This window comes from Passer domesticus, unplaced genomic scaffold (genome assembly GCF_036417665.1).
Source record: "Passer domesticus isolate bPasDom1 unplaced genomic scaffold, bPasDom1.hap1 HAP1_SCAFFOLD_66, whole genome shotgun sequence".
Classification (NCBI taxonomy): domain Eukaryota; kingdom Metazoa; phylum Chordata; class Aves; order Passeriformes; family Passeridae; genus Passer; species Passer domesticus.
In genome coordinates, this window is record NW_026990167.1 from 65078 (window position 1) to 91323 (window position 26246).

At 49.3% G+C, this 26246-nt stretch overlaps 1 protein-coding gene across 3 annotated transcripts; it reads right to left on the bottom strand.

Annotated features, from left to right (window-relative positions):
* Nucleotides 1-2415: 2415 nt before the first annotated feature.
* LOC135293058 (serine/threonine-protein kinase PAK 3-like) lies at nt 2416-25519 on the bottom strand. 3 transcript variants are annotated; one of them, XM_064407064.1, is made up of 19 exons: nt 25288-25519; nt 24309-24346; nt 23371-23502; nt 20422-20556; nt 19820-20155; nt 19403-19534; nt 17615-17746; nt 14667-14801; nt 14059-14202; nt 13419-13586; nt 12941-13115; nt 11286-11349; nt 10948-10996; nt 10069-10181; nt 9297-9414; nt 8372-8471; nt 7725-7921; nt 4375-4512; nt 2416-3018 (listed from the first exon to the last, which is right to left on the bottom strand). In XM_064407064.1, the coding sequence occupies exons 1-19, from the start codon at nt 25364-25366 to the stop codon at nt 2917-2919; spliced, it is 2487 nt and encodes an 828-aa protein (XP_064263134.1). In that variant the 5' UTR covers nt 25367-25519; the 3' UTR covers nt 2416-2916. The 3 variants fall into 3 exon arrangements, with proteins under 3 accessions (XP_064263134.1, XP_064263135.1, XP_064263136.1); XM_064407065.1 differs by lacking the exon at nt 17615-17746; XM_064407066.1 differs by lacking the exon at nt 24309-24346 and having other exon boundaries at nt 25288-25509.
* Nucleotides 25520-26246: the final 727 nt, after the last annotated feature.

Sequence of the window (26246 nt, forward strand, 5' to 3'; positions counted from 1 at the left end):
AGGAACCTGGACAAGCTTGAGAAGTGGGAGACAACCTCATCTGACAGCTTCATGAGGTCCCACAAGGCCAAGTGCCAGGTGCTGCACCTGGCCCAGAGCAATTCCTGAGTCCCGGATTCATCCGGGGCAGAAGAGACCTTCAGATGTGTACATTTGGTGCCGCCTCCCTGGCTGCTCCCAGCACCTCCAGAACCAGCACTTGGCTGGGTTTGGGCCTTTCCCATGCCTACTTCCCGCAGGGCTGGCCAGAGGGGAGCACCCCCAGCCTGTGCCTCTGCCCCCCAGCCCCTGTGGGCTGCTGTGGGTGGGAATGTTCCAGAGGGGAATGTCCTTGCAGCAGAAGTGCCAGAGAGAGCCCAGAGCCAAAGAGTCTCTCTCCTGTAGGCACTGCTTCTTCATTGCATTGAAATATTTCCAGTGCTGGAGTGGGCTAATGGGTGTTCTTCATCCCACCCAAAAAAAGCTGATGGTTGGCTATTATTTGAGAATTTCTCTCAAGTTGAGCCTGGCAGGGGGTTATTTACCTGGAGAAGCTGCTACAATAAATACCCTGATGCCTCCCCCAGGGTCTGTGTGTTTCAACACTCTTGGCCTTTGCACATGTAATAATCACAGAACTGAGGTCATTTGATATTACAGAAAGGTTAAAAAACTATGCATGGGAAGGTCATAACGAAAATTTCTAACTAACAAAAACTGGTTTGCCCTGCAGCCTTGAACTCATGTGCTTATACCCTTCCCAAAAGAAAACCTATTCACTGAAGATGCATCATCATCCCAAAAACATGTTGAAATTAGGCTCATGATTCTCTCAGGGAGCTAGGAGGTCATATTTTGCTGCAGCCAAAAGGTTATTAGAAAAAAGAATGAAAGCTGTTGGTGCTAGGTGGTGTTAGTTCTGGTTTGCATTTGTTCCAGTTCATTTCTTGGGTGTTGCTGTGAGCTGGAAAAGGAGCAGGGTTGAACACCAGAATAAAAGAGAGGTAGGAGAAGAGGAGAGGGGACAGAAAAGTAGGCTGTCAGGAGAGAATGTAAGTTGCCTAGCACCCAGCCAAAGGGGAAGGGGACAGGGATCACCCAAGGCTGTGAAAAGCAATGAAAAACAGCATTGTGTTTGTGTGTGTGTATGTTCAGCTCTCAGGAGACGGAGATACATAGCCGGCTCAGTTGAATCCTTATTTAAGAAGAAGGTTCTTGTTTGCTTTAATGACTTTGTCTCCACTTAATGGTAACTAAGAGTTTGTTTATTTCTAACACCTCTCTCCGAGCAGCTCAGAGCTGCATTGCACAGTGCTTGCTGTACTCCAGAGAGCACAAAGCAGGCTGGCCTGGTGGGCCTGAATATTTCTGCAGAACACTCTGCATTTCACACCTTTGCTGTGGCTCAGGGCAGAACTGCAGGCCTGCAGGCGCTTCTTGGCAGAGCTGTGGGAGGCACTGGCTCCTGCAGATGGGAGCTGCCAAGCTGTCAGTGCCTCAGGCTGGCCTGGCTTGCCCTGGCAGAAGTGCCGTGCCTGAAGGACGCTGCCCTGTGCTCCAGCCTGCCCAGCAGCCCGGCTCCCTGCGCCGCTGCCCAGAGTGCTGCACACACTGCTGCCCTTTGCCAGGAGTCACAGGGCAGCCGGCACAAGAGTAGGAATCCTCAGCCAGGCCACCGGCTCTGGGCTGCCCCTGGCCTTTCTCTGCTCCTGGGCAGACTCCAGACGGCCAATGCCTCCAGTCTGGGCTGTGCCCAGCACGGCTACGCTTCCCCTCGGGAGCAGCCAGCTGCCACCTGGGCTCTGAGAGCGGAGGATTCGCCCGCTGCCAGGAAGAGGCACCCAGGGCCCGGCTGCTGCCTCCTGCAGCTCCAAGGGCCTCCTTCCAGCCTGCCTCTGCCCAGGCTCAGGCTGCTCTGGGCTCTGCCAGGCCTCTGCTGGGGCTGCACCCCGGCCAAGGCCGGGCCCGCTCTCACCTCACAGGCGCTGCCAGCTCTGCACCAGAGGAGACCTTTCAGAGCCCCTGCTCTGATCCTTCTGCTTTCTCACTTGAGCAAGGCTCTCCTTCCGCCAAAGAGATTGCACTTGGGGATACAAATCCAAGTGGCAGGAACTCGAATGCTCCTGAGTCACAGCAGAGAGCCTGTATCCACATAGACTATTTGGGCTGCCCCATTTCTCCTTTGTTTTTTCATGCAAATGCCATTGCCCTTTCTACCTCAAATAGAGGTACCACAGCTGACCAAAACCAGACAAGTGGGTCATATTCCAAAAGCAGCATGGTCTGGAGAGGATAAATGAAGATGAGCATACCCCAATTTGACACCATGCCAAAGACACTGTAGGGGTGACTTCCACATTTAAGAAACAACAGACAATTTACAAGGAAATCATGAGCTTATTCACAGAGTGAGAAGGAAGGAAATTACAAGGAGAGTTGTGGTTTGAAATATTTTATTAATTTCAAATCCTACTTGGCAGACCTATTACACAATCATACCCTAACCCTAGCCCCCTAAGACTAGTTGTAACCCTAACACTAAACCTAAACCTAAACCTAGTCATAACACTAACTCTAACCGTAACCATAGTCCTAAACCTAGTCCTAAGCCTAACCCAAAGCCTAAGCCTAATCCTAAACCTAAGCCTAAACTTAAGCCTAAACTTACTCCTAAACTTAAGCCTAAACTTACGCCTAAGCCTAAGCCTAAGCCTAAGCCTAAACCTAAGCCTAAATTTACGCCTAAATCTAAGCCTAAGCCTAAACCTAAACCTAAGCCTAAGCCTAAACCTAAGCCTAAACCTAAGCCTAAATCTAAGCCTAAGCCTAAACCTAAGCCTAAACTAAGCCTAAACCTAAGCCTAAGCCTAAGCCTAAGCCTAACCCTAAACCTTACCCTTATCCTAACCTACAATCCTGCTCTAAGCTTGTTGATAACTAAGTGGTGCTGATGTCTTGTCTTGTCTCTTTCCTCTTCTTCACTGCAACAAGCAGTGGCACCAGGCTGGACACAGGCTCAGCAGATGTTACAAATGGATGCTGTACACAGGAAAACAGAAAATCAAGAGAAGTCAATGAACCATGATGTTCCAAGCTCAGTGCTTCACAGGATTCACAGGGCTCCTAGAAAGATCCAGAAAGATGGATCATCTGCACCTCAATCATCATGTGTAGGACCTTGCCATCACAGGCAAACCTGGCCCAGAATCCCACTCATCCATTTATCCAGGTGTCTGCATCTTGCTGGGATTTTTGCCCTGCCAGTGCTCTAGAAATGGTGCTTTCAGTCCTTGGAGTTTCTTCTTTTCAGGAAACTCCAAAGCCTCACATTGGTCCCTCTCTTTGAACAACAGGCACTGTGCTGATTCCCACAGGGAGACAGAGCAGTGTCTACCTTTTCATGCCCTGCCCCTCCTGTGCTGGATGGCACCTTCCTTCCCAGCAGGGACAGCCCAGTGGCACTGGCTGCTGCACTTCCCTCTCTGCCACACAACCTGGCAGTAACCCTGGGGCAGTTCCTGTCTGCTTGAGCGTGCCAGGCAGCAGATGGGGCTGGGACAAGTCCCTCTAAGCTCTCTCTGTTTGCATGCCAGAAACCACGAAGGGTGGGGTGGGGGCACAAACCAGGGCCCCTCAGAGGCTCACAGTGAGCCCCCCACAGCCCCTCCTGCCCACAGCCAAATCTCTGACGACTCGGCCAGGCCTGGCTTCCTTGGGTTCCTGCACCACCTTGGCATGTCTCTGTGCCCTGCATTGCTCTACTTCAATTCTTTTGCCATTAGATAAAATGGAGCACCCCACCAAATTACAAAACAGGGCAACAGAAGCAGTCCGAGGACAGAGCATCTCTCTTCTGAGGACAGGCTGAGAGACCAGGAGTTATTCAGCCTAGAGGAGAACAGGCCCCAGGGAGACTTCATTGCTATGTTCCAGTATTTCAAAGGGGATTCTCAGGAAGTAGGGGACACCTTTTTTAACAGTTGCAATAGGACATGAGATAATATTTATAATATATAATGGGGGTTGAGTCAGATTAGGTCTAAGGAAAATCTTGTTTACTCGGAGCATGTTGCAACCCTGACACAGATTGCCCTTAGAGATGGCAGGTGCCCCATGCCTGGGCAGGGATGGGGCAAACATTCCATGGTAGGTGGGAAGCGCTCTGAGCAATGTGATCTCTTTAAAGATGTCCCTGCTCGTTGCAGGACACTTGCACCTGATGACCTTTACAGGGCCCTGCCAGCCCAGCCCAGTCTAGGACTCCTCACCATTTTCATTTCAAGTGCACCAAGAGTGGAGTTGAGGAGGAAGGGGCTCATCTGATGCCTTGGACTTCCATAGAGGAGGAGCCCATCCCTCGCACCCTGTTTCACCTGCAGCCCCTTTGCATTTTACCTGCAGGAGCTCCTTGGCAGACCAGCGCCGCGCCTCGTCTGCCTGCATGCAGATGCTCAGGAAATCACGCAGGCAAGGTGAAAATAGGTTGGGCTGATACAGCCTTGGTGTCCCTCGTATATCTATCACGAGTCGAGGCTGGGGAAAAAGGAAACACGAGGCTCCACCTGCTCCTTTCCCATCTGTAATTGCTGTGCCTGAGCCCATTGTTTAAGCTCCATTCTGCATTGGCAGTTTCTGCCCAGGCAGAGACCCAGAGATGACTTTCCTTCACCAACCAAAAGCCCAGACCCTGATGCAACCACAGCTTTTCCAACATCCCTCAGATCTTGCCTTGGCAGCTGATTTCATTGACTGACCTAGTTAGTGGGAACTACATCACCAAAAAGCATGTTTTGTTTCTCTTACGATTCACACCTGCCTGGCAGGCAATTTGGAAGGGGGAGTTTGCTCTATCTATACTATTTCCAAGAATTATTGCATGAAAAGAATCTTTGCTGTGTTTGTTGGTCCCTTGAGCACAGCTGCCATAAAACAAAAATCATCAAGTTGTTTTTTTTTTTCCTCCTCTTGAAAAAATGCAGATGCAGAATTGATCTAAAATAGACAGAAATAATGAAAAGAGGCCTTGGAGTCTCCATGAATATGCCTGTGTCGCAGGTTAAGAAGGAAGTGAGTTTTTTAGGAGGTTGTGGTCAAACCAATCACTGCTTGGATTTGAATATTGGCATCTGGTTTGGCCACTGAAGGTATGGATGCCTCTGAGAACCCAGGGGGTTAAAATCAGAAAACTGCCAGCAGAACTCTCTTGGTTCTGGCCCGTGAAGGAGGTCAGAGCTGGGGCTGGCTGGGGAGGGGAAGCCCTGCGGCCGGGTGAGGGAGGCCGGAGCCTTGGGCAGAGGAGGGGGGTGAAGGCCTTGCAAGATGGAAGGGTGGAGGAGCCCTGAGAAGCATCGGGCCCCCTCCAACAGCCCCCGGGAGAGAGACAGAGAGAGAGAGCCAGTGCCTGTGATGCCTTGAGGTTTGATATTGTGCTGGCAGCACGGCCGGCCAGAAGTGGGGGATGTGGCACTGGGAACCAGTGTCCGTGGGAGTTCTGGGCAGACAGAGGCAAAGATTTTAAACCCTTTCTAGAATAATGGAAGCCTTACAAATACTGATTCTCCTGAATTTGAATGAGGAGAGAGAGATGAAGCAAGAGAAGTTGGACGTGAAGTTGGTGCACATGAAGAAAGTCAGAAGAAGTGAGAAGAATCCTAGGTTAAGAGATGATGGACTGGCCTTGGGCTGGACTTTTTTCTTGTATGGCCATGGACAAACCCATGTTTTTCCTGTGACCCAGAGACTGCATTTAGGGGGAGGTAATGTCTTGAAGCCAAAGAGAGTGGTGCAGTGAAGCAGTGGTGTGAACAGAGACGGCTGAGGAGGGCATGGAAAGCCCTCTGTCTCTAGTGAAGAGGAAAATCTCTGTTCACGAGGCCCCTCAGCCCCAGGGGGTGAAATCTGCGGGGGACTGGTGTCCCGAAGCTGAGAGACTGCTGCTTTTTTGGAACTGGATGAGGCATCCTTAAACGGGGAACCCTAAAAGCAGTCCTGGTCCATGTGCAGTGGTGAGAGCACTGAACATAGAGGGAAAAAGTCACGAGGGCAGATGTTCTCTGAGCGGTGCCACGACTGACATGAAAACATAAGAGGTTTCAGTTGTGTTTCTGAGGGAAGCCTATGGGGCAAGGGGGGACTCCTCTCTCCCTGACAGACTTGAGAGTTGATTACTGAAGGGGTGGTGATGGACTGCAAGTTGGTTATGTGAGAGATGGTGACTGGGTGGAAATCTAAGGTGTTATTTCATGCTGTGGAGGAAATGGGGGGAAGAGGAGGAATGTATTTAGAGGGTTTTCATTCTTAGTTCTGTGTCTGTTCCTTTTTAGATATTGTAGTTAATAAAGATTGTTTCCTTTACTCCTAAGTTAGAGCCTGCTTTACTCTGTTCCTGATCACATCTCACAGAAGCCACTAGAGAAAGTATATTTTCATGGGGGCACTGGCATTGTGCCAGCCTCCAACCATGACACAATAGTAAGAGCTCTGTGCTGTGGCACTGAAATAAATGGTGACCAAAGAGACTTTCTTCTTCAACCCAGAGGAAAATTTCCTTCACTTTTCCCACACCACCAGAGGTCACAAAGAGGGTTTTATCCTGTCCCTCTGCAGCTGAGCTCAGCCACTGGACATGGTGGGCAGCTGGAGTCCTCACTGCCATTAGAACTGTGCAGCCCCGGGATGGCCCTGCTCCTGTGCTGCAGAAACACAGCACCGGCGCCGACTGCCACGGTGGATCCCAGCCCAGGCACCTGGCTGCAAGCTCACCAACTTGTTAAAGCACCAAGAAACAGCCAAGGATTGGCATACAATTCCAACTGCAGTCAGAGCAAAACACATCCTAAACTTCTCCAGGCCACCCACACACATGACTAAACAATGGACAGATGATTTGAAAGCCTGAAGGTTTTGAAGACCCACAGGATTTGGAAAAGATGCTACAGAATGGAAGAAAATTGATGTGCTTTAGTTAATAAAGAGCAAAGCAAGCAGAACTGCTTGGACATTGCTTTGGTGGTTTCTTTTTCTTTCTGTTTTTTTCTTTTTCTTTTTCTTTTTCTTTTTCTTTTTCTTTTTCTTTTTCTTTTTCTTTTTCTTTTTCTTTTTCTTTTTCTTTTTCTTTTTCTTTTTCTTTTTCTTTTTCTTTTTCTTTTTCTTTTTCTTTTTCTTTTTCTTTTTCTTTTTCTTTTTCTTTTTCTCTTTTTTCCCTTGTCCTTTTCTTTTCCTTTCTTTCCCTTTATTTCTTTTTCTCTTCCTTTTCCTCTTCCTTTCCCCTTTTCTCTGACTTTTCCCTTTTTTCTTATCCATTTTCTCTTCCTTTTCAATTTCCTTTTTTCTTTTTCTTTTTAACTTTTTCCATACAATTGAAACTAGGATGATTGAAGCTCCATTTTGAAGGATATTTATCACACATCCAACCATTCCACTGAAAAATTTTTGTCCTTCAGAGACAGAGCTCCAACATTGTTCAAAAAGCAAATGAGACATGTCAGGCATGCCTGGAGGCCTAAATGGCAGGTTCCTGAACTGGTTAGGTGTCTGAACTGCTTAGGTTTCTGAACTGCCACTTCCCTTCTGATGGAAAGGGAAATCCAAATCTACAGCAGATGCTGATGTGCTGCAGGGACATTTTTAGGAGGGGATCTTGGTGGAAGTGGTGCCAGCAGATGGCAATGGGATTTTGTCCAGTGGCACACAGAACACGGGACAGGTGCGAAAGACAGCGGGATCAGTGAGCATTTGCTCCTTACCATGCCAGAAGTTTCTTTCCAGTAAGGAACTTGTCGTTCCACCATTTCAAAGCCCACGATTCCAAAAGACCATATGTCCACTTTGGGGCCATATGGTTGACCTGTCACCACTTCAGGCGCCATCCACCCCGAAGTGCTGGCCACGGAGCTCTGTCTACTCTGCTCAGGAGTGAGCTCAGCAAAGAGGCCAAAGTCAGCTGTGGAGAAAACAACAAACATCAAAGCCAGCTCCAATTAGGAAAGCAAGGAAAAGAATTCCCCACTCTCAGTCTAAGTATGCACTGTGTCATTTGCGGGAAATCCGTCCCTGCTCTATTTCCTCAGGGCTTTAGCCAAGGAAATAAGGAATTGTCCACTTTAAAAAAAAAAAATCATTTTTTTACACTAACTCCAGCAGTGGCCTTTCTTTTCCTGAAGCTTGAGACTTATAGCTCCCTCCCTCTGGAAGGGACACACACAGAGCAACACCACTCTTGACTGCTTGTGGTTCCTTGTCATGCCTCTGAGCACATTGCAACCATGTCACCAGCTCACAGGGAGTGTCCCTGCACTGTCACCAGCATCATTTCTGGGGAGCTGGCAGCCACTCAAAAGCAGTCCCACACCCACATCCCTGGAATGCTGCACCTGACCAAGAATATACTGACCCAGCTTGACAGAGCCATCGGTTCTGAGAAGGATCTTGCTGCTCTTCACATCTTGGTGGATCACATGGTTGGAGTGAAGAAAATCCAGTCCTTGCAGGCACTGAGAGAGGAAACAGAAACAGGAGGGCAAAACTAAGTGATGTGATTTCATCACACAATAAAGGAAACAGCTCTAAAAGATTCCCTTTCCCCAGGGGAATGGGGAGTGATGGCAGAACACAGTGCCACTGAGAGGAAGAGCTTGTTGCAACACTTGCAGAGCAGGACCTTTCCTAAGGAAAGGCATGTCAGCCTTTGAAAGAGCAACAGCACCTGCTGTTGTAGACTGTCCCCTGCAAACCAGCCAGGATGACTGCTGCTGCAGGGGATGTGCTCTCTCCAGACAAGGGTTTGCCAAGAAATAAAAAACCCCTGGGGTGTGAAGTGGATCACTTTTGGGTGGGAGGCTGCATGACAAAGGTTTTATTGCTCTCCTCAGTGCAGACTTGGAAGTATTACATCAGTCACCTTCCTGAAACAAACACTAATTTTTGTGACTACTATACTTTTCAGTTGAGGACTGTGAGAAATTAGTGTCTTTCTCCTTGCCATTAGTTTCAAATCCTGCCCCCAGCACCTTTGCTTTTACAGGCAAGAAATGCAGTGCAGACAGGCTCAAGGTAAAGGTTTAGAGAGGCAAGGTGGGGAACAGCAAATACAAATATGAGGCAGAGCCAGCATACAACAGCAGGAGATAAGAGTACAGGAACACAGTACAGTGAGTGCAGGGGCACTGGCAGGCATTTCACTTGAGATGCTTTTGCTTGCCCCTAGCATAGCAGCAACACACAAACAAAGCATTATGCATGAAATCACCCCAGTTCCAAGCCCCTGTTTCCCAGACAATCCTGCCCAAGCCCTCGGCAGCACAGATGGGATTGCTGACCTCCCGACTGACGGCTGCAATCTCTCTTTCAGACATGTGAATCTCATTAATGACATCATTCAGGGAGCCTCCATCCATGTATTCCATAACCAGCCAGAGTTCATCACCCAGAAGGTAGCTGAAAGAAGGAAACAAGGGCATGGAGATAAACATGCATGGCTTCGTTGCTCTTTGGAAACAACAACGGTTGTTTCCAGGTGCCTTTGTGATGACAAGAGAATCAAAGGAATGGACATTCCCTCTAGGCTCTGCATTGTTTGCAGTCTGTGCAGTCTCAAGGAGAAAGGCACAGCTGTGAAAAAGGAGATGGCTTAGATGGCCAGCAAGCAAAAAGTGCAGTTTAGTAAAAGCTCAGATAAAAAACCTGTTACACATGCTATTTCTGGAAATAAGCACCTAGTCTTCCTGGCATGGATAGCATAGGAAAAGGGACAACAATCCAAGGGAAATCCTCTATAGATGGTTTATCAGAACTTAAAAGGTGCTGAGAAAAATTTGAAAAAATTGAGCCTCAAAAGAATGTGGAGGCAGTGAACGTACAGGGTATTGAATTGGTAAAGTAGGGCTGACCCACGTTTTGAAAAATTTTCAAACTGTGTTTGCCAGGGTAGATTAATGCACTCTCTTCCCATCCACTGGAGATAAGTAGAGCAATAATAATTAAACAATAATTAACAGCTCTATTTTCTGCCAGTGACCAAAGTGGGTTTTTAACTGTAAACAAATGTAGTCTGTAAACAAACGTTGCAGGGATAAAACAACAACCACTCACCTCTTTAAATAATTCACAATGTTTGGGTGCTTATTAATTTTCATGACCATGAGTTCCTTAAAGGTTACTTTCCTTCTGATCAGTCCTTGAAGATTTATTTTCTTTATGGCCACCTAAAATGATGTTGAAAATCAGTAACAGTAACAGCTGGTATCGTGAGAACAACTTCTCACATGGAGTGAGTGATTTTGGAAGGACACAGCCAAACTGCACCAAACTGCCTTGTGATTAGACATGTTAGTGGGAACAGACATCCCAACAGCCCATGTCTCTGCTGCCTTGGGGGCCAGTTACAGGACATGTGAGGGCACTGATGTTTTACCTTGACCATTTGGTAACAATTATGTCTCAACCATCACCCACAAAGCTCTGACCACACTCTCTGCTGCTTTGGATGGGATTCAGAAGAAGTAATCCAGGCCTTGATACTCTGTGGATACATCCTGGGCTATGGGCAGGGTTTAGGGCTTTTAGGGACGCCTTGCAGATCTCTCCCTACGTGCAGCACCCAAGTGCAGCACTGCAGGTGGCTAAGGAACTACCAGAAACTTTCAGATGTATTTGCTGGAAATGCCAGAAATGAGAATTCAGGACTCTGAAGCTGTAGCCCCAAAGGGCAGTGAGGTGCTCTAAGGCACCACCTTTGTTTTAGCCATAGAGAGCGAGTGAGCACGTCCTTCTCTGAAAGGAGCCGCTGCCCTCCGTGCCTTCCTTCTGGCAGCTGAGAAGGACAAAGCCCCAAATGTATTTTGCAGGCTGGCACCAGTCTGTGCTTCTTGTGCCTTTTCAGCACAGCTCTACCCAAAGCTCCAGCCACAGCTCACAGCAGAGGGAAAGCCCTTGAGTGCAGCAGAGTCTGCGGCAGCTGTTGGCATTTACCTCTCCTCCTGTGGCAGTGTCCAGTGCTTTACAAACATCTCCAAAAGTCCTAGAAACAAAATAGCAGCAAAGAAAGAGAAGCCATTTAGATCTTGCAGTGAAAGCCAGCCCACACAGGAGATCTCAGCTGTAAATGCCTAAGACCTGCAGGACACTGGAAACATGGAGATGTCTTTGACAATGCCTTCTGACCACATTCACAAATTCTGATCAGCACTGACAATCTAAGCCCAGTGTCTGAACACGTTGGTAGCTTGTCTGAATTCACACATGATAGCTATTCCACCAGCAAAAATCCTGCTGCATAGTTTTGTAAAATCAACATTGCTTGGACTCACCCACTGCCAATATATTCCAGATTAGTGTATTTCATCATGGGATTTTCCATCTTCACCATTCTCCCTGGGGGAAACAAAATGCAAAATGCTCACTTGAAAGCAGAGATCCCGCTTTCTAGGGGATACAAAAGGCAGTCCCACTGCCTGGGGCCCTCCCTTTGTGGACAGATGGCTAACAAGAACAGGAACAACAACAAGAAAGCAGATGTTCTGCAGCACAAGTGGCTGGCACAGAGACTGATTTTCTAGCATCCTTTGAAGAGAGAGACCTCTTGACAGTGGACACACAAGGAAGCACAGGGAGATAGATACAGAGGAGACAGAGACCAGAAGAGAACAGATACCAAGGCAAGAAAGTTTGTCATCTACAAACATTAAGGAGACCTTGAACCAATAGCGCCTTTGTTTGCTTGAGAAAAAGCACTGTGAGGTTCAACAAAAGATTTCCTACTTGCTAAGATTAAATGCACCTTGACATCTAGCATCAATTCCTCTGAACAGATGCCAATTTCAGAACAGTAGGAATATTGCAAGTGTTCTCATCTTTTCCACCTTGCAGCAGTTTACCAGAAGAATGCCTCTGTGTTTGTAAACCAGAGCAGCTCGTGCTATAACCAATCCTGATGGGACTTTCAGCATCAGCACCCTCACCCTTTATGAGCAGGCTGAGCTCAAAAACGCCCTGGCCTGTGCCCCCGTGAAGAACCACACTGCTTCTCTTCACCCTGACAGCGCGGATCAGTCGCTCCCATTGCACTCGCCCTCTCGGCACTGCACACATCCCCATCTTCCCAACTCAGCACGGCGGGCACGGGCAGAGAGGACAGCAGTGCTCCTGAGGCGCCAGCGTGACACAGACAGCTGCCAGAGGAGATGCTGACCCTCTCCTGAGGCCAGGCCGTGCGATGCAGAAGCCGGCCCAGACGAGGGGCTGCTGCCCCAGGCAGCTCTGTGCTGCAGTGCTGGGCAGCAGCAGGACTCTCCCAGCTAAGGAAGGCTCCAGCCTCTGCAGTCCCACCAGCCCTCAGGGACAGGGCAGCTACCACAACAAGGCTGGCAAAGCCCAAGCAGGAGCACTGACAAGCAGTGGGAAGAAGCCACAGGCAGCCTGAGCCCCGTACAAGCTGTTGCCCCCATTCAGGACACAACAGGATGGGCTTTGAGATCAGACACAGCGAGGTGCAGATCAATGCCCTTCTTGTCCCAACAGGTGATGGCAGACCCAGAATCCACTGGGCTCTGCTCTCAGCCCCACCAGGTCTTATCTGAGAGCACAGCACTGGCAGCTGTTATGGACAAGAAGCAGATTAAATGCCTTGTGCTGCAGAATCACAAAGGGCTTGATGTGTTTTCCGAGAGACTGATCTGAGCAGGGCTTGGGCCAATGGGTAGCACTCAGCAGTCACAGCCTTCTGCTGATGCAGGAACAATCCCTGCTTCTGCCTTCAGCCCAGAGGGAAGCCCAGTCTAAGCTGCCCTCAGAGGCAGCAGGAACAGCCAGGCGCTCTCTCGCTGCCTCAGAGCACTGCCAGCACTTCCTGTGGGCAGTCCTAAATGTCCTTGTGACACCAAACTGAGGAGGACCCTTTGGAACAGCTATGCTGACACGTGCACACAATACACTGTTGCTCAGACAAGAAAGACAGCAGACGTACTCCATTGCTCCAGGGAGTCATCCTCGATCCGCTGTTGCTGAGCGGCAGCTGGGTCAGCACAGGAGGTGAACCAAGTGCCCCAGCTCCACTTCTCCGGCTGGAGAGCAAAGGCTCCTTGGGACGGTGCTGCTGCTGCTGCTGCTGCAGCAGCTTCACTGACAAAGCCGGTGTAGATCTGGGACAAAAATGAATTTATGTCAGAAAGGTGGCTGGCAGAGATTGCCCTGAGATCCCATTTCAAATGCAAGCCCTTAGGAAAGCTGCTGTCAGCCACATGCAGAGCTCTTCAACTGGATTGGTTTGGCTGTCCGCTTGTGAAACCAAATGGTCAAAGCCAAAGGTTGGTTTATCTCGAGTTCATGGCCAGTTTCATGTTCTGAAGGATGACTGCAGCAATGACCACTCCACTTCCTCCCAAGGACTCCTTTCCCCCTCTTAGGCAGCAGACACATTGCAGCTCCTTGTTCTAATGTTCTACCTCCTGCTGTGGAATTGTCTCTTCCTCCACCATCCTCGGGATGTGCTCATCCTGCAGCATCTCTGGTTGGTTTGGTTCCTGGGCCTCACTCCAGCCTCGGGGCTCTTGGTCTGCTGTCATTTGCTGGAACATTTTGTAGTCTGCCAGGTAGGATGTCAACACATGCACCTCAAGACAAACAGAACAAAGCAGAGACAAAACAGTCAGAGACTACAGCTTGTCCCTGTCAGCCAGGAGTCATCCACTGTGAGGAAAGGGAAAGAACAGGAAAGAACAGGACAGGAGCAGATTCACAAGGGATACAGATAGCCTGTGGCTTGTATTCCAAATCTATCTGAGTGACCATGTACACCATGTACACCTGCAAAAACCCAAGAAACAAGGGGACCTGGAAGAAGTCACCAGGACTTTTTTTGGAGGACTTCTGAGCAAGATGTAAAAAGGACTAATCCCACTGTCCAAGTCAACATCTGAGATTCAGCAGACCAGGAAGTGTCCTTCAGAGCAGCTGTGATAGAGGCCTCAGCAGGGTGGCATTTAAGAGGCATCACCCCACCCCTCCTCTGCTGGGCAGAGGAAAAGCAAGAATGGCAGGAAGCACCAGTTTGGTGACTGCAGAGGTTATTGCTATTCCACTCACTTTCTCTTCTAGAGGCATTCTTTCCTGAAGGACGGGTTTAAATTTCTTTATGATGATTTCAATTATTTCTTCTTCCCCCTTCTTCCTTGCCTTGCTCCTAGCCTCAGTTTCCTGAAGCTCTGCCGACATCTGTTTGTAAATGTTCTGTAGAGAACAAGAGAGAGGATGTCTCATGACTGGAGTGGATGCCACTATTTCTGGTTTTGTTGATCATTTCTGTGCTGATGGAGATTCATCTCCTCTTGAATTCTTCTCATCTCATCTTTTTTCCCTCCTCTTCACTGCCATGATGGCACTCTGAGCTTCAGGCAGCTCTGCTTGGGGCTCTGACTTGATGTTCTGTGCACACAAATGCACAGCAAGTGACTGGGAGCTGCCATCAGGCTCAGCTTTTTCCTCTTGCAGCCTCAAAAGCACATCTATTCAGCCACTTCTTTCTGCTTCCCTATCCACCTCTGCTTCCACTCCTGTCCCACTGCTGATCTCTGCAGATTCCAAGGCACTGTGCTTTCAGTGCCTGTGGGAGTCCTGGCCTCCTCAGGCCCAAGAGCTCTGTTTTATGACCCTCTTCCTGCCCTTCCCTCTGTCACCTGGCCAGTCAGGCTTACCTGGCCATTCTGCTGTGGCTCTTCCACCTGCTGCCTGAGCTGCTCTTCCTGCTCTCGGGCTGGGAACAGCTCTCCCTGAGCCTGGCATGGCATCTCTGATAAAGCAGCCTCGTCCTGCTCTTTCTCTACAAGGACCTGCACAGAAAGCAAGAGAAGATGGCTTTTGACTTGCCATACGATATTTGTGGGCCAAGACTCAAATGCTGATGGGCTCACACGTTCCCAAAGCTCTGTGCTGATGCTCTCCTGGGTCATTCTCTGCCCAAGGGGAGGCACAGATTCCAAAGTGAGCCTGGCACTACAATCAGGGGCCATCTGGCACTGAAGCTCCAACAGCCTGTCAGGCAGCTGACAGGGAAGGTGTGGCATTCCTCAAGGCTCTGGTGAGGGCCTCCCTCTGCTCCTGCCATGTCCTCTTTGTCTTTCAGTAGTGACTGACACCCAGCCCTGTCCCACAGCTCCATCCTGGCTCTGCAGGTGGCTTCCTGGCTGACCTCAGCCCTTGGGAGAGACACTTCTGCAGTTCATGCTCTCCTCAGGCCTGCACCAGCATTCCTGCCTTTCTGACATCTACACTCTTGTTAGAAATCCTGGTCATTCAGGAGACAAGGATGCGTGCAAAGATCCTCTGATGGATGTCAAAGAGCCTCTATGGTCACCTCAGTTATATGGAAGAGGACCAAGGTGTTTCTTCTCCCTCTTTTGTCAGCTGAGAATTCTGACCAGCAGTAACAGAGACTCTCATAAGGCCCCATTAACAAATGCACTTACACACCCCTGGGGATGCCAGTGAAGGAAACCGTGTGTCATGTAATGCATGTATGAGCAGAGTCACCAAACACCACTGAACCATGGAATTGTTCCACCTCTCTAGGACAGGCAGAAATTTGAAGAATTAAGTGGGGACTTCAGGGCAGAAAAGACCAGAGGAGGAAAACAGCTCTGAGGGGAAAAAACACCACATCTGGAGGGGGAAACATCTCTGCCTGCTCAGAATCGGTTGACAGAACATGTCACTAATCCTCTCCTGAAAGTGATGCTTTAGGTGAGCTTTGCACCTCTGACATCCTTTGTGCCAGAGCTGGGAAAATTCAATTATGTAAATGTTACATAGATAGACAGATAGAAACATAGACAGATAGATCTCACTGATATAATCTCTCTTTACTGTCCTCTCTGCTGCTGCACACATCAACACTTGGTAGCCAGTGCCCTGCTCAGCAGCAATCCTGAGATTGCTGTCCTGTTTCTTCAATAAACCACACTCTTGGAGAATCTGGAGTGTGTAAGTCCTTATGGAAAGTGATCTGATCCAGAGCATTGCACTGGGAACTGCACTCTTTGTGCATCTGTGCTGGAGAAAGTTCTTCTCTTGGACTCGACCACACTGACAATTCTAAAGTGGCTGTAATAAGACATAAAGCCCAGCCCCTCCCAGCTCCTCTGAACTCTCTGGACCAGCAAAATGCAAAGGTATTGATATCCTGCTAAATTCCCAAAAACAACACACACTGATTCACTGGGCTGCAAAAAGGCACAGGCACTGATAACCTCAAACTGGTCTGTAATGCCATACTGTCTACCCTGGAACCACAACAGCTTCTTCTGCACCAAGGTGCCTGCACTGAAGGATGACTTCACAAGAAAAAACATTATATTCTCCAAAAGTGACACCTAGGAAATCAGAATTCTAGCAGATCCAGTCCAAGTACCATAAAAGGACAAGAAATAATGAGGAAATGTGCCATAGAAGGGAGAAAAAGAAAATGTGACAAGACTCGCACTCCAAGCAAAACAAAAAATAGAAATTAAAAAAAACCCACAAAAAGTCACACCTGAAAGTGACTAAAGTATTTGGAAGCATTGAGGAAAAGTTGAAGGTCCCTCAAGAGCCTCCAGTTCTCCAGGCTAAAGCTCCCTCAGCATCTCCTCCCTGGGCTCCTGCTCCAGACCCTTGGCCACCTCCCCTCTCCTTCTGTGCACACGCTCCAGCCCCTCAAGGACTTGCTCCTTCACAGGGCCCACAACTGCACACAGCACTCGCTGCGGCTGCGGCCACAGCGCTGCCCAGCACAGGCCGGCGCTCACTGCCCTGCTCCTGCTGCCCCTCTGCTGCTCACACAGCCCACCATGCCCTTGGCCTTCTTGGCCACCTGGCCACAGGCTGGCTCTTGCTCAGCTGCTCTGGACCGGCAGCAGCCCTGGCTCCTTTTGGCCCATGCAGCTCCCTAGACACAGAATTGCCCATTTGACCTCAAATACAGTACCCTCCATTTCTAGATGTCCTTCCTCTTTGGAGCGACACAAGACAGCACTCAAGGACTTGCAGCTTCGCCCCCACTCCAGGCTCTAAGGCACTTTCCAAAGCTCTAGACTTCATTCCAAATTGCATCAACAGAAACTTGCCCCTTCTGCTTTTTGCCTCACAGGAAGGCTTTGCAACTAAGCACTTTGTTTCTTTGGCCACACGGGACAAGAATGGCCCGCCACAGCTTCATGGACAACACAATCTTCTCCTTGGAGCTTATCAAAAGCCAAAAGACAGCTGGCCCAAAAGACTTTGTAGAACTGAAGAATTACTCAAGAAAACTGCAGACCAGTTTCACAAACCAAAGACACCTTTCCAAAAAGGGAAAACAAAGAAACAAGCCCTGGGACCTCCAGCACTGCCACATGCACCCTTGGCCTTAGCACTGCCGGAGCCCAGAGACAGAGCTTGACTGAGCCAAGCAGCCACACGCTCAACCGGAGGAGGCTCCAGCCATTTGGTGCCAACACATGACAGGTCAAAGACCAATTTCTAGCTGTCACTACCTGCAGGAAATGGCTAGGTCCTGGCAGGACTCCAGCACTCAGCATCCTCAGCCAGCAACAGCAAGTGCTGGCTGGCCCAAATCTTGCAGCTCTGCCTTGCACTAAAGACAGCACCACGCACAACTGGAACTTACAGGCTCGGAATATTCAGGCTCTGGTGTGACCGGCAATGGAGGCTCACGGTCATATCCCTCAATTTGCTCCTCTTTGGCTTCTTCTACAGGAGCAGAGGGCGCCAGAGGAGAGATGGCTGTTGGTTCAGTCACCTGTGGCAAGAGAGAAGCATGAGGCACAGGCCGTCACCGATCATTTAGAACCTCATTTCTTTTCAGATGTACCACCACATCTACTATGCAGAAATGATGAGATTTCGTAGAGATGGAATTCTACGTCACACCGACGAAATTATAACAGGCCAATTCAACCGAGCTCTCTATGGATAGGAAGTTGATATTCCTCTCTGGCTGCTATCAGCAAGCCACATCATCTCTGCAAAGCAGAGCTTTCCATTCTTGAAAGCTCTGAAATGGAAAAGTAGGAAAGCGACAGCAATGCCTTTTGCTACTGCTGCTACGGAGGTGGAAAACTAAAACTGGATCACACTCTCATCAGAGCCAGAAAAGGGCAGGGAATGTTGTGCAGAAGGAGCTTTGCTTGCTGGAGAAGGAGAAAATGAACAGGGCTTCCTCTCCTAGCAAACCAACAAGGCAACAAACCAAGAAAGCACAAGATGGAAGTGTCACCCGCTTTGGACACTCCAGCGTCCAAAGCACTTGGATGCACTGAGGGCGTGTTTGACAGGGAAACAGCCCTTGTGCTCAGCACTGTCATGTAGGGATGGATAGATGGAAGTCTGCCTGAAGGTCCCTCACCAGCCTCCCTTTGTGCAGACTAAAGCTCCCTCAGCACCTCCTCCCTGGCCTTATGCTCCAGACCCTTGGCCAGCTCCCCTCTCCTTCTGTGCACACGCTCCAGCCCCTCAAGGACTTGCTGCTTCACAGGGCCCACAACTGCACACAGCACTCACTGCAGCTGCGGCCGCAGCGCTGCCCAGCACAGCCCGACGCTCACTGCCCTGCTCCTGCTGCCCCTCTGCTGCTCACACAGCCCACCATGCCCTTGGCCTTCTTGGCCACCTGGCCACAGGCTGGCTCTTGCTCAGCTGCTCTGGACCGGCAGCAGCCCTGGCTCCTTTGGACCCACACAGCTCCCAGAATTGCCCATTTGACTTCCGATACAGCACCCTCCATTTCTACATATCCTTCCTGCTCTGAGCAACACAAGACAGCTCTCAAGGACTTGCACCTTCACCCCCACCCCAGGCTCCAAGGCACTTGCCAAAGCAGCAGACGTCACTGCAAAAGTGATGCACAGAAACTCGCCCATTCTGCCTTTTGCCTTACAGGAAGGCTTCACAACTACACGCTTCCTTTCCTTGGCCACACGGGACAAGAATGGCCCCCCCCACGGCTTCATGGGCAGCACACTCATCTCCTTGCAGCTTATCAAAAGCCAAAAGGCAGCTGGGCCAAAAGAGTCTGTATGAGTGAAGAACTCCTCAAGAAAACTGCAGAATACTTCCACAAGCCAAACACACCTTTCCACTTGGAAAAATAAACAAACAAATCCCTGGGACCAGCGGCTCGACCACGTGTGCCCTTGGCCAATGCACTGCAGAAGCCCAGACATAGAGCTGCACTCAGCCAGGCAGCCAAAAGCCCACCCAGAGCCCCCAGCTCTTTGGTGCCTCGGCATGACAGGCCAAAGGCCAATTTCCAGCTGGCACTGCCTGCAGGAAATGGCTACGTCCTGCAGGACTCCAGCACTCCGCCTCCTCGGCCAGCAACAGCAAGTGCTGGCTGCTCAGAAACTTGCACCTCTGCCTTGCCCTAAAGACAGCGCCACCCACAACGGGCACTTACTCTCTTGGGATGATCAGGCTGGGCTGTGACCACGGCTGGAGTCTCGTGGTCATCTTGCTCATTTTGCTCCTTTTTGGCTTCTTCTCCAGGAGCAGAGGGAGCCAGGGGAGAGATGGCTGTTGCATTTGTCACCTGTGGCAAGAGAGAAGCATGAGGGACAGGCCGTTACCTACCATTTCTAACCTCATTTCTCTTGGCATTTACAACCACAGCTTCTAAGGAGAACTCGTCAACTGTGTTAGCAATGGCATTCTCAGTCACTCCAATCCCATTAAAACCGGCCAATTCAACAGAACACTATATAGCTACAAATTGGATTTGCCTCCTTGGCTGCTATCAGCAAGCAACATTGTCTCTGCAAAATGGAGCGTTTATTTCTTGCAAGATGTCAGCAGGGGCTGTCCCTCCTTCACTCACTTGCTTTTGCAGAGCCCAGGGGAGGCGGTTAAGTTTCTCTCTGATGATTTTCATTTCTTCCTCCAGCCTCTTCTCCCTTGCCTTGTCCCTATCCTCAGATTCCTGCAGCTCGGCCTGCACATCTTCCTTGATGGTCTGTAAACAAGAATAGACACGCTGTTTCATGAGTGTAGTGACTGCCACTCTTCCACGTACCTGTTTTTGTTGATCGCCCCTGTGCTGATAGTGATTCATCTCCTCTGGAATTCTTCTCATCTCATCTTTGTTCCTCCTCTTCACTGCCATGATGGCATTCTGAGCTTTGGGCAGCTCTGCCTGGGGCTCTGACTTGATGTTCTGTACACACAAATGCACAGCAAGTGACTGGGAGCTGCCATCAGGATCAGCTTTTTCCTCTTGCAGCCTCAAAAACACATCTATTCAGCCACTTCTTTCTGCTTCCCTACCCACCTCTGCTTCCACTGCAAACCTCCTGTCCCAGTGCTGATCTCAGGCTCTGTGCTTTCAGTGCCTGTGGGAGTCCTGGCCTCCTCAGGCCCAAGAGCTCTGTTTTATGACCCTCTTCCTGCCCTTCCCTCTGTCACCTGGCCAGTCAGGCTTACCTGGCCATTCTGCTGTGGCTCTTCCACCTGCTGCCTGAGCTGCTCTTCCTGCTCTCGGGCTGGGAACAGCTCTCCCTGAGCCTGGCATGGCATCTCTGATAAAGCAGCCTCGTCCTGCTCTTTCTCTACAAGGACCTGCACAGAAAGCAAGAGAAGATGGCTTTTGACTTGCCATACGATATTTGTGGGCCAAGACTCAAAGGCTGATGGGCTGACACATTCCCAAAGCTCTGTGCTGATGCTCTCCTGGGTCATTCTCTGCCCAAGGGGAGGCACAGATTCCAAAGTGAGCCTGGCACTACAATCAGGGGCCATCTGGCACTGAAGCTCCAACAGCCTGTCAGGCAGCTGACAGGGAAGGTGTGGCATTCCTCAAGGCTCTGGTGAGGGCCTCCCTCTGCTCCTGCCATGTCCTCTTTGTCTTTCAGTAGTGACTGACACCCAGCCCTGTCCCACAGCTCCATCCTGGCTCTGCAGGTGGCTTCCTGGCTGACCTCAGCCCTTGGGAGAGACACTTCTGCAGTTCATGTTCTCCTCAGGCCTGCACCATCATTCCTGCCTTTCTGACATCTACACTCTTGTTAGAAATCCTGTCATTCAGGAGACAAGGATGCGTGCAAAGATCCTCTGATGGATGTCAAAGAGCCTCTATGGTCACCTCAGTTATATGGAAGAGGACCAAGGTGTTTCTTCTCCCTCTTTTGTCAGCTGAGAATTCTGACCAGCAGTAACAGAGACTCTCATAAGGCCCCATTAACAAATGCACTTACACACCCCTGGGGATGCCAGTGAAGGAAACCGTGTGTCATGTAATGCATGTATGAGCAGAGTCACCAAACACCACTGAAACATGGAATTGTTCCACCTCTCTAGGACAGGCAGAAATTTGAAGAATTAAGTGGGGACTTAAGGGCAGAAAAGACCAGAGGAGGAAAACAGCTCTGAGGGGAAAAAACACCACATCTGGAGGGGGAAACATCTCTGCCTGCTCAGAATCGGTTGACAGAACATGTCACTAATCCTCTCCTGAAAGTGATGCTTTAGGTGAGCTTTGCACCTCCGACATCCTTTGTGCCAGAGCTGGGAAAATTCAATTATGTAAATGTTACATAGATAGACAGATAGACAGATAGAAACATAGACAGATAGATCTCATTACTATAATCTCTCTTTACTGTCCTCTCTGTTGCTGCACACATCAACACTTGGTAGCCAGTGCCCCCAGTCAGCAACAATCCTGATATTGCTGTTCTATTGCTTCAAGAAACCACATTCCTGGGGAACCTGGACTGTGTAGGTCCTTATGGAAATTGGTCTGACCCAGAGATTGCACTGGGAACTGCACTGTGTGCATCTGTGCTGGAGAAAGTTCTTCTCATGGACTCAACCACAATGGCGCTGCTGAAGTGGCTGTAACATGAAATAAAACACAGCCCCTCCCTGCTCCTCTGATCTCTGAGGACCAGTTGGAATGAAAGGCCATTGATATGCTGCTCAATTCCCAAACAAAACACACTCTGATTCTCTGGGCTGCAAAAAGGAATAGACATTGATAACCTGAAAGTGATCTCTAATGCCATACTGGCCGGCCTGGAACGACAACAGATCCATCGGCACCAAGCTCTTTGTACGGAATGATGTCATCTCATGAAAAACGACTTAATTCTCCAGAAGCGACACAATGGAAATTAAAATTCTAGCTGACCCACTACAAGTACTGTAAAAGGGCAGAAAACAATGAGTAAAAGTAGCATGGTAGGGAAAAAAAGAAAATGAACAAGCCTCATCCTCCAAGAAAAGAAAAATTAACAATTTATAAAAAGGGAAAAAAAGTAAATTCCAAAAGTGGCTAAAATATTTTGATTGAGTGAGGAAAATCTGAAGGTCCCTCACCAGCCTCCCTTTGTGCAGACTAAAGCTCCCTCAGCACCTCCTCCCTGGGCTTATGCTCCACACCCTTGCCCACCTCCCCTCTCCTTCTGTGCACACGCTCCAGCCCCTCAAGGACTTGCTGCTTCACAGGGCCCACAACTGCACACAGCACTCACTGCAGCTGCGGCCGCAGCGCTGCCCAGCACAGCCCGACGCTCACTGCCCTGCTCCTGCTGCCCCTCTGCTGCTCACACAGCCCACCATGCCCTTGGCCTTCTTGGCCACCTGGCCACAGGCTGGCTCTTGCTCAGCTGCTCTGGACCGGCAGCAGCCCTGGCTCCTTTTGGCCCATGCATCTCCCTAGACACAAAGCTGCCCATTTGACTTCAAATACTGCATCCAACATTTCAACATATCCTTCCTGCTCTGAGCAACACAAGACAGCTCTCAAGGACTTGCACCTTCACCCCCACCCCAGGCTCCAAGGCACTTGCCAAAGCTGCAGACTTCACTGCAAAAGTGATGCACAGAAACTCGCCCCTTCTGCCTTTTGCCTCACCAGAAGCCTTCACAACTACGCGCTTCCTTTCCTTGGCCACAGGGGACAAGAATGGCCCCCCCACGGCTTCATGGGCAGCACAATCATCTCCTTGCAGCTTATCAAAAGCCAAAAGGCAGCTGGGCCAAAAGAGTCTGTATGAGTGAAGAACTCCTCAAGAAAACTGCAGAATACTTCCACAAGCCAAACACACCTTTCCACTTGGAAAAATAAACAAACAAATCCCTGGGACCAGCGGCTCGACCACGTGTGCCCTTGGCCAATGCACTGCAGAAGCCCAGACATAGAGCTGCACTCAGCCAGGCAGCCAAAAGCTCACCCAGAGCCCCCAGCTCTTCGGTGCCTCAACATGACAGGCCAAAGGCCAATTTCCAGCTGGCACTGCCTGCAGGAATTGGCTACGTCCTGCAGGACTCCAGCACTCCGCCTCCTCGGCCAGCAACAGCAAGTGCTGGCTGCTCAGAAACTTGCACCTCTGCCTTGCACTAAGGACAGCAGCACCCACAACTGGCACTTACTCTCTTGGGATGATCAGGCTGAGCTGTGACCACGGCTGGAGTCTCGTGGTCATCTTGCTCATTTTGCTCCTTTTTGGCTTCTTCTCCAGGAGCAGAGGGAGCCAGGGGAGAGATGGCTGTTGCATTTGTCTCCTGTGGCAAGAGAGAAGCATGAGGGACAGGCCATTACCTACCATTTCTAACCTCATTTCTCCTGGCATTTACAACCACAGCTTCTAAGGAGAACTCGTCAACTGTGTTAGCAATGGCATTCTCAGTCACTCCATCCCCATTAAAATTGGCCAGTTCAACACTATATGGCTATGAATTGGATATTCCTTCCTGGCTGCTATCAGCAAGCAACATTGTATTTGTAAAACAGAACTTTTATTTCTTGCAAGCTCGGAAATGGACGAGTAGGAAAGAGCCAGTAACGCCGTTGCTATTGCTGCTGCAGACAGGGAAAACTACAACTGGTCAGAATCCCATCCAGTGCTGGAAAAGGGGAGGAGATGTTGTGCAGGAGCCCCATTGCTGGCTGGAGAAAGAGAAAAAGAACAGGGCTTCTCCTCCTGGCATACCAAAAACACCTACAAGCCCCAGGATGTAAGTGAGCCACTCCAGTGTCTAAAGCACTTGGATGCACTGAGGGCAGGTTTGGCAGGGCAACAGCCCTTGTGCTGAGCACTGTCATATGGGTATCTATGGAAATTCTTCAGTTCTCCTTCTTCAGATTTCTGAGACTGAAATTAGGAAATATCCACTTATCCTTTTTTTTTGTTGTTGTTGTTGTTGTTGAAGCCGTGGGAATTATTTTTTATTTTCTTTGGGCTTTTCTCTCTGGATTTTCTTTTGGCCATCCCTTCTGGCGCTCTATACTTTTCTGTCACTAGCCAAGGTGACAGCTTGCTCCTGAATTTTTAAATAGGAGGAACTTGAAATCTTCCTTTCTCACTCACCTCAGGATCAACTCCGCTGAATACATGTTTTATGTGACCTGTAGTGGGCAGGGAAAATGAATCAGATGCTGTGAGAAAAGTTCCTGAGCTGGTGAATCCCACACAAGAGGTCAATCCAAACAGAGATTATTTTCCCTTTCACAACATCTCTCCAGGAGACACATTTCATTCACAAAGCCACCAAGAGATCAGGACAATGTTCTTGCTTGTTCCTACACTTCGACCTCTTTAGCCAGCAAAAGAATACAAACACGATCAAGAAAATACAAATTCTTCATTAATACTCAATATTCCTGTTCTAGTAAACACTTAAAATAGCTTCTAAAATCCTCTCCTTCAGTTGCTTTTTTAAAAAAAATCAGTTGCATGCACTAATTCTCATTAACTTGCTGTAAACAGTTGCCCAGTAAAGCTTCCCCAAATTTCCTCTGAGCTGTGGCAGTTCTATTGTGAAACAGCACAGCAGCAGCTGCAGGGCTCAGGAGGAGACACTCACTGGTTTGGAGTTTGCACTTCATTGCAAAGGGAATCACTCTTTTAGCACTAGGTAAAGGGTCAAGTTAGACAATCAAATTCTTTCGTGACCAAATTTAGAAAGAAAGAAGCTTTCCCTGAATTCTGGGAACAACTGCAACTGGGAAGAACTGAATTTTTAGAGGCCTTCTGAGGAGTTCTCCCAGTCTACAGTTTCAAAGCTGTCTTGCTTGTCCCAGCAAATTGAGGAAATGACAGACCCTGTTGCCACAGACCCTCCCGTGGAGGGAAGGGAATCCCTGCAGGTTCCCTGGCAATGCTGCCCCTGTGGCTACAGACACCTCCTTTTTAGCTGAACCTCTTGACAGGAGCTTTATTAAACCAGTGGCATCCTAATGCTCTTTCTATTTCTAAATCAGCTCAGTCACTAAGAAGGAGCAGGAAGACATACAAAAGCCAGGTTATGTTACACCCTAACCTAAGTAGAGGGGAAATCTCTACTTACGTGCCAGGTGAGTCAGAAAATAGCCGGAACAAGTCACAGCATAAACAGTAACCACTGCAGCAGCAAGCTGCTGAATCATTGTAGCACTGCTGTGCAAGTTTGCACGCTGTGCTCCAACACTAGAACAAACAAGGCTCCTGTCAGTGTGCAGCTGCCCACTGACAAATGCCTCAAGGCGCAGGGTGCTCCTGCTCTGAGCAAGCCCTAGGACTGCTCTGACACTGAGGCCTTCCGTGCACCAAGGCAACCTTCTCATGTCACCACTGTGACGTGGCAACCATGACCTGACATCACAAAGCAAACACTCCATGCTGGTCTGTGACTTTATGCAAAGCAATAACCAACCTTCCCCACAGCAAACACAAAATAGCCTGGTAAGTTCTCCTCTGTCACACAGAAGCACAAATTGCCCTCTTGGGCCAAACCCTGTTGTTCAAGGGATCCAAGAGCAACTCCAAGAGTGCCCCAAGCACCTACAGCCTGTAGCCCAAGTGAGCACTCAGATGGGACCCAAGCAAAGGAATCCAGGTCAAGAAAATGGCCCACAGCATTGCACATGTGAGAAACTACTCTCACTTTGAAAATTTTAAAGGTTTATTAAACTTTAACAGAGGACTGAACAAGGAAAAATGTTCAGCACTGACAGTCTCTGTGACTTGCAGCCACATCCTCATCTACAAAAGACATACTCTGCCTTTGATAGCCTTAGCCCCTCCAAAAGTTTGGTCAGTCAACTCTTTCTCTGCTATCCATTGCTGGAGATTACTTTCTTACATCTTGATTGGAGGTCAGGTGTTTTACACCTCGCCTCCTGGTCACAAGCCAGCCCTCCCCAAATGCCCTGACTACCAAAGTTATTACAGGGGGGAGGGGAAAGAGGACAATGGGAGGATATATTGCAATAACATCACTTTACATATTAACATCCACATAACATCTACCTCTTAATTGTGAGAGCC

What these genes read in the sequence shown, in the direction of transcription:
- LOC135293058 (XM_064407064.1), bottom strand. Translation starts at nt 25,366, where the DNA reads ATGATTCAGCAGCTTGCTGCTGCAGTGGTTACTGTTTATGCTGTGACT. An exon ending in TCAGCGGAGTTGATCCTGAG is followed by an intron (nt 23,503 to 24,308) that starts GTGAGTGAGAAA and finishes CTCTTGCCACAG; the next exon opens with GAGACAAATGCAACAGCCAT. An exon ending in TGACTCCCTGGAGCAATGGA is followed by an intron (nt 11,350 to 12,940) that starts GTACGTCTGCTG and finishes TGTTTCCCCCAG; the next exon opens with GGAGAATGGTGAAGATGGAA.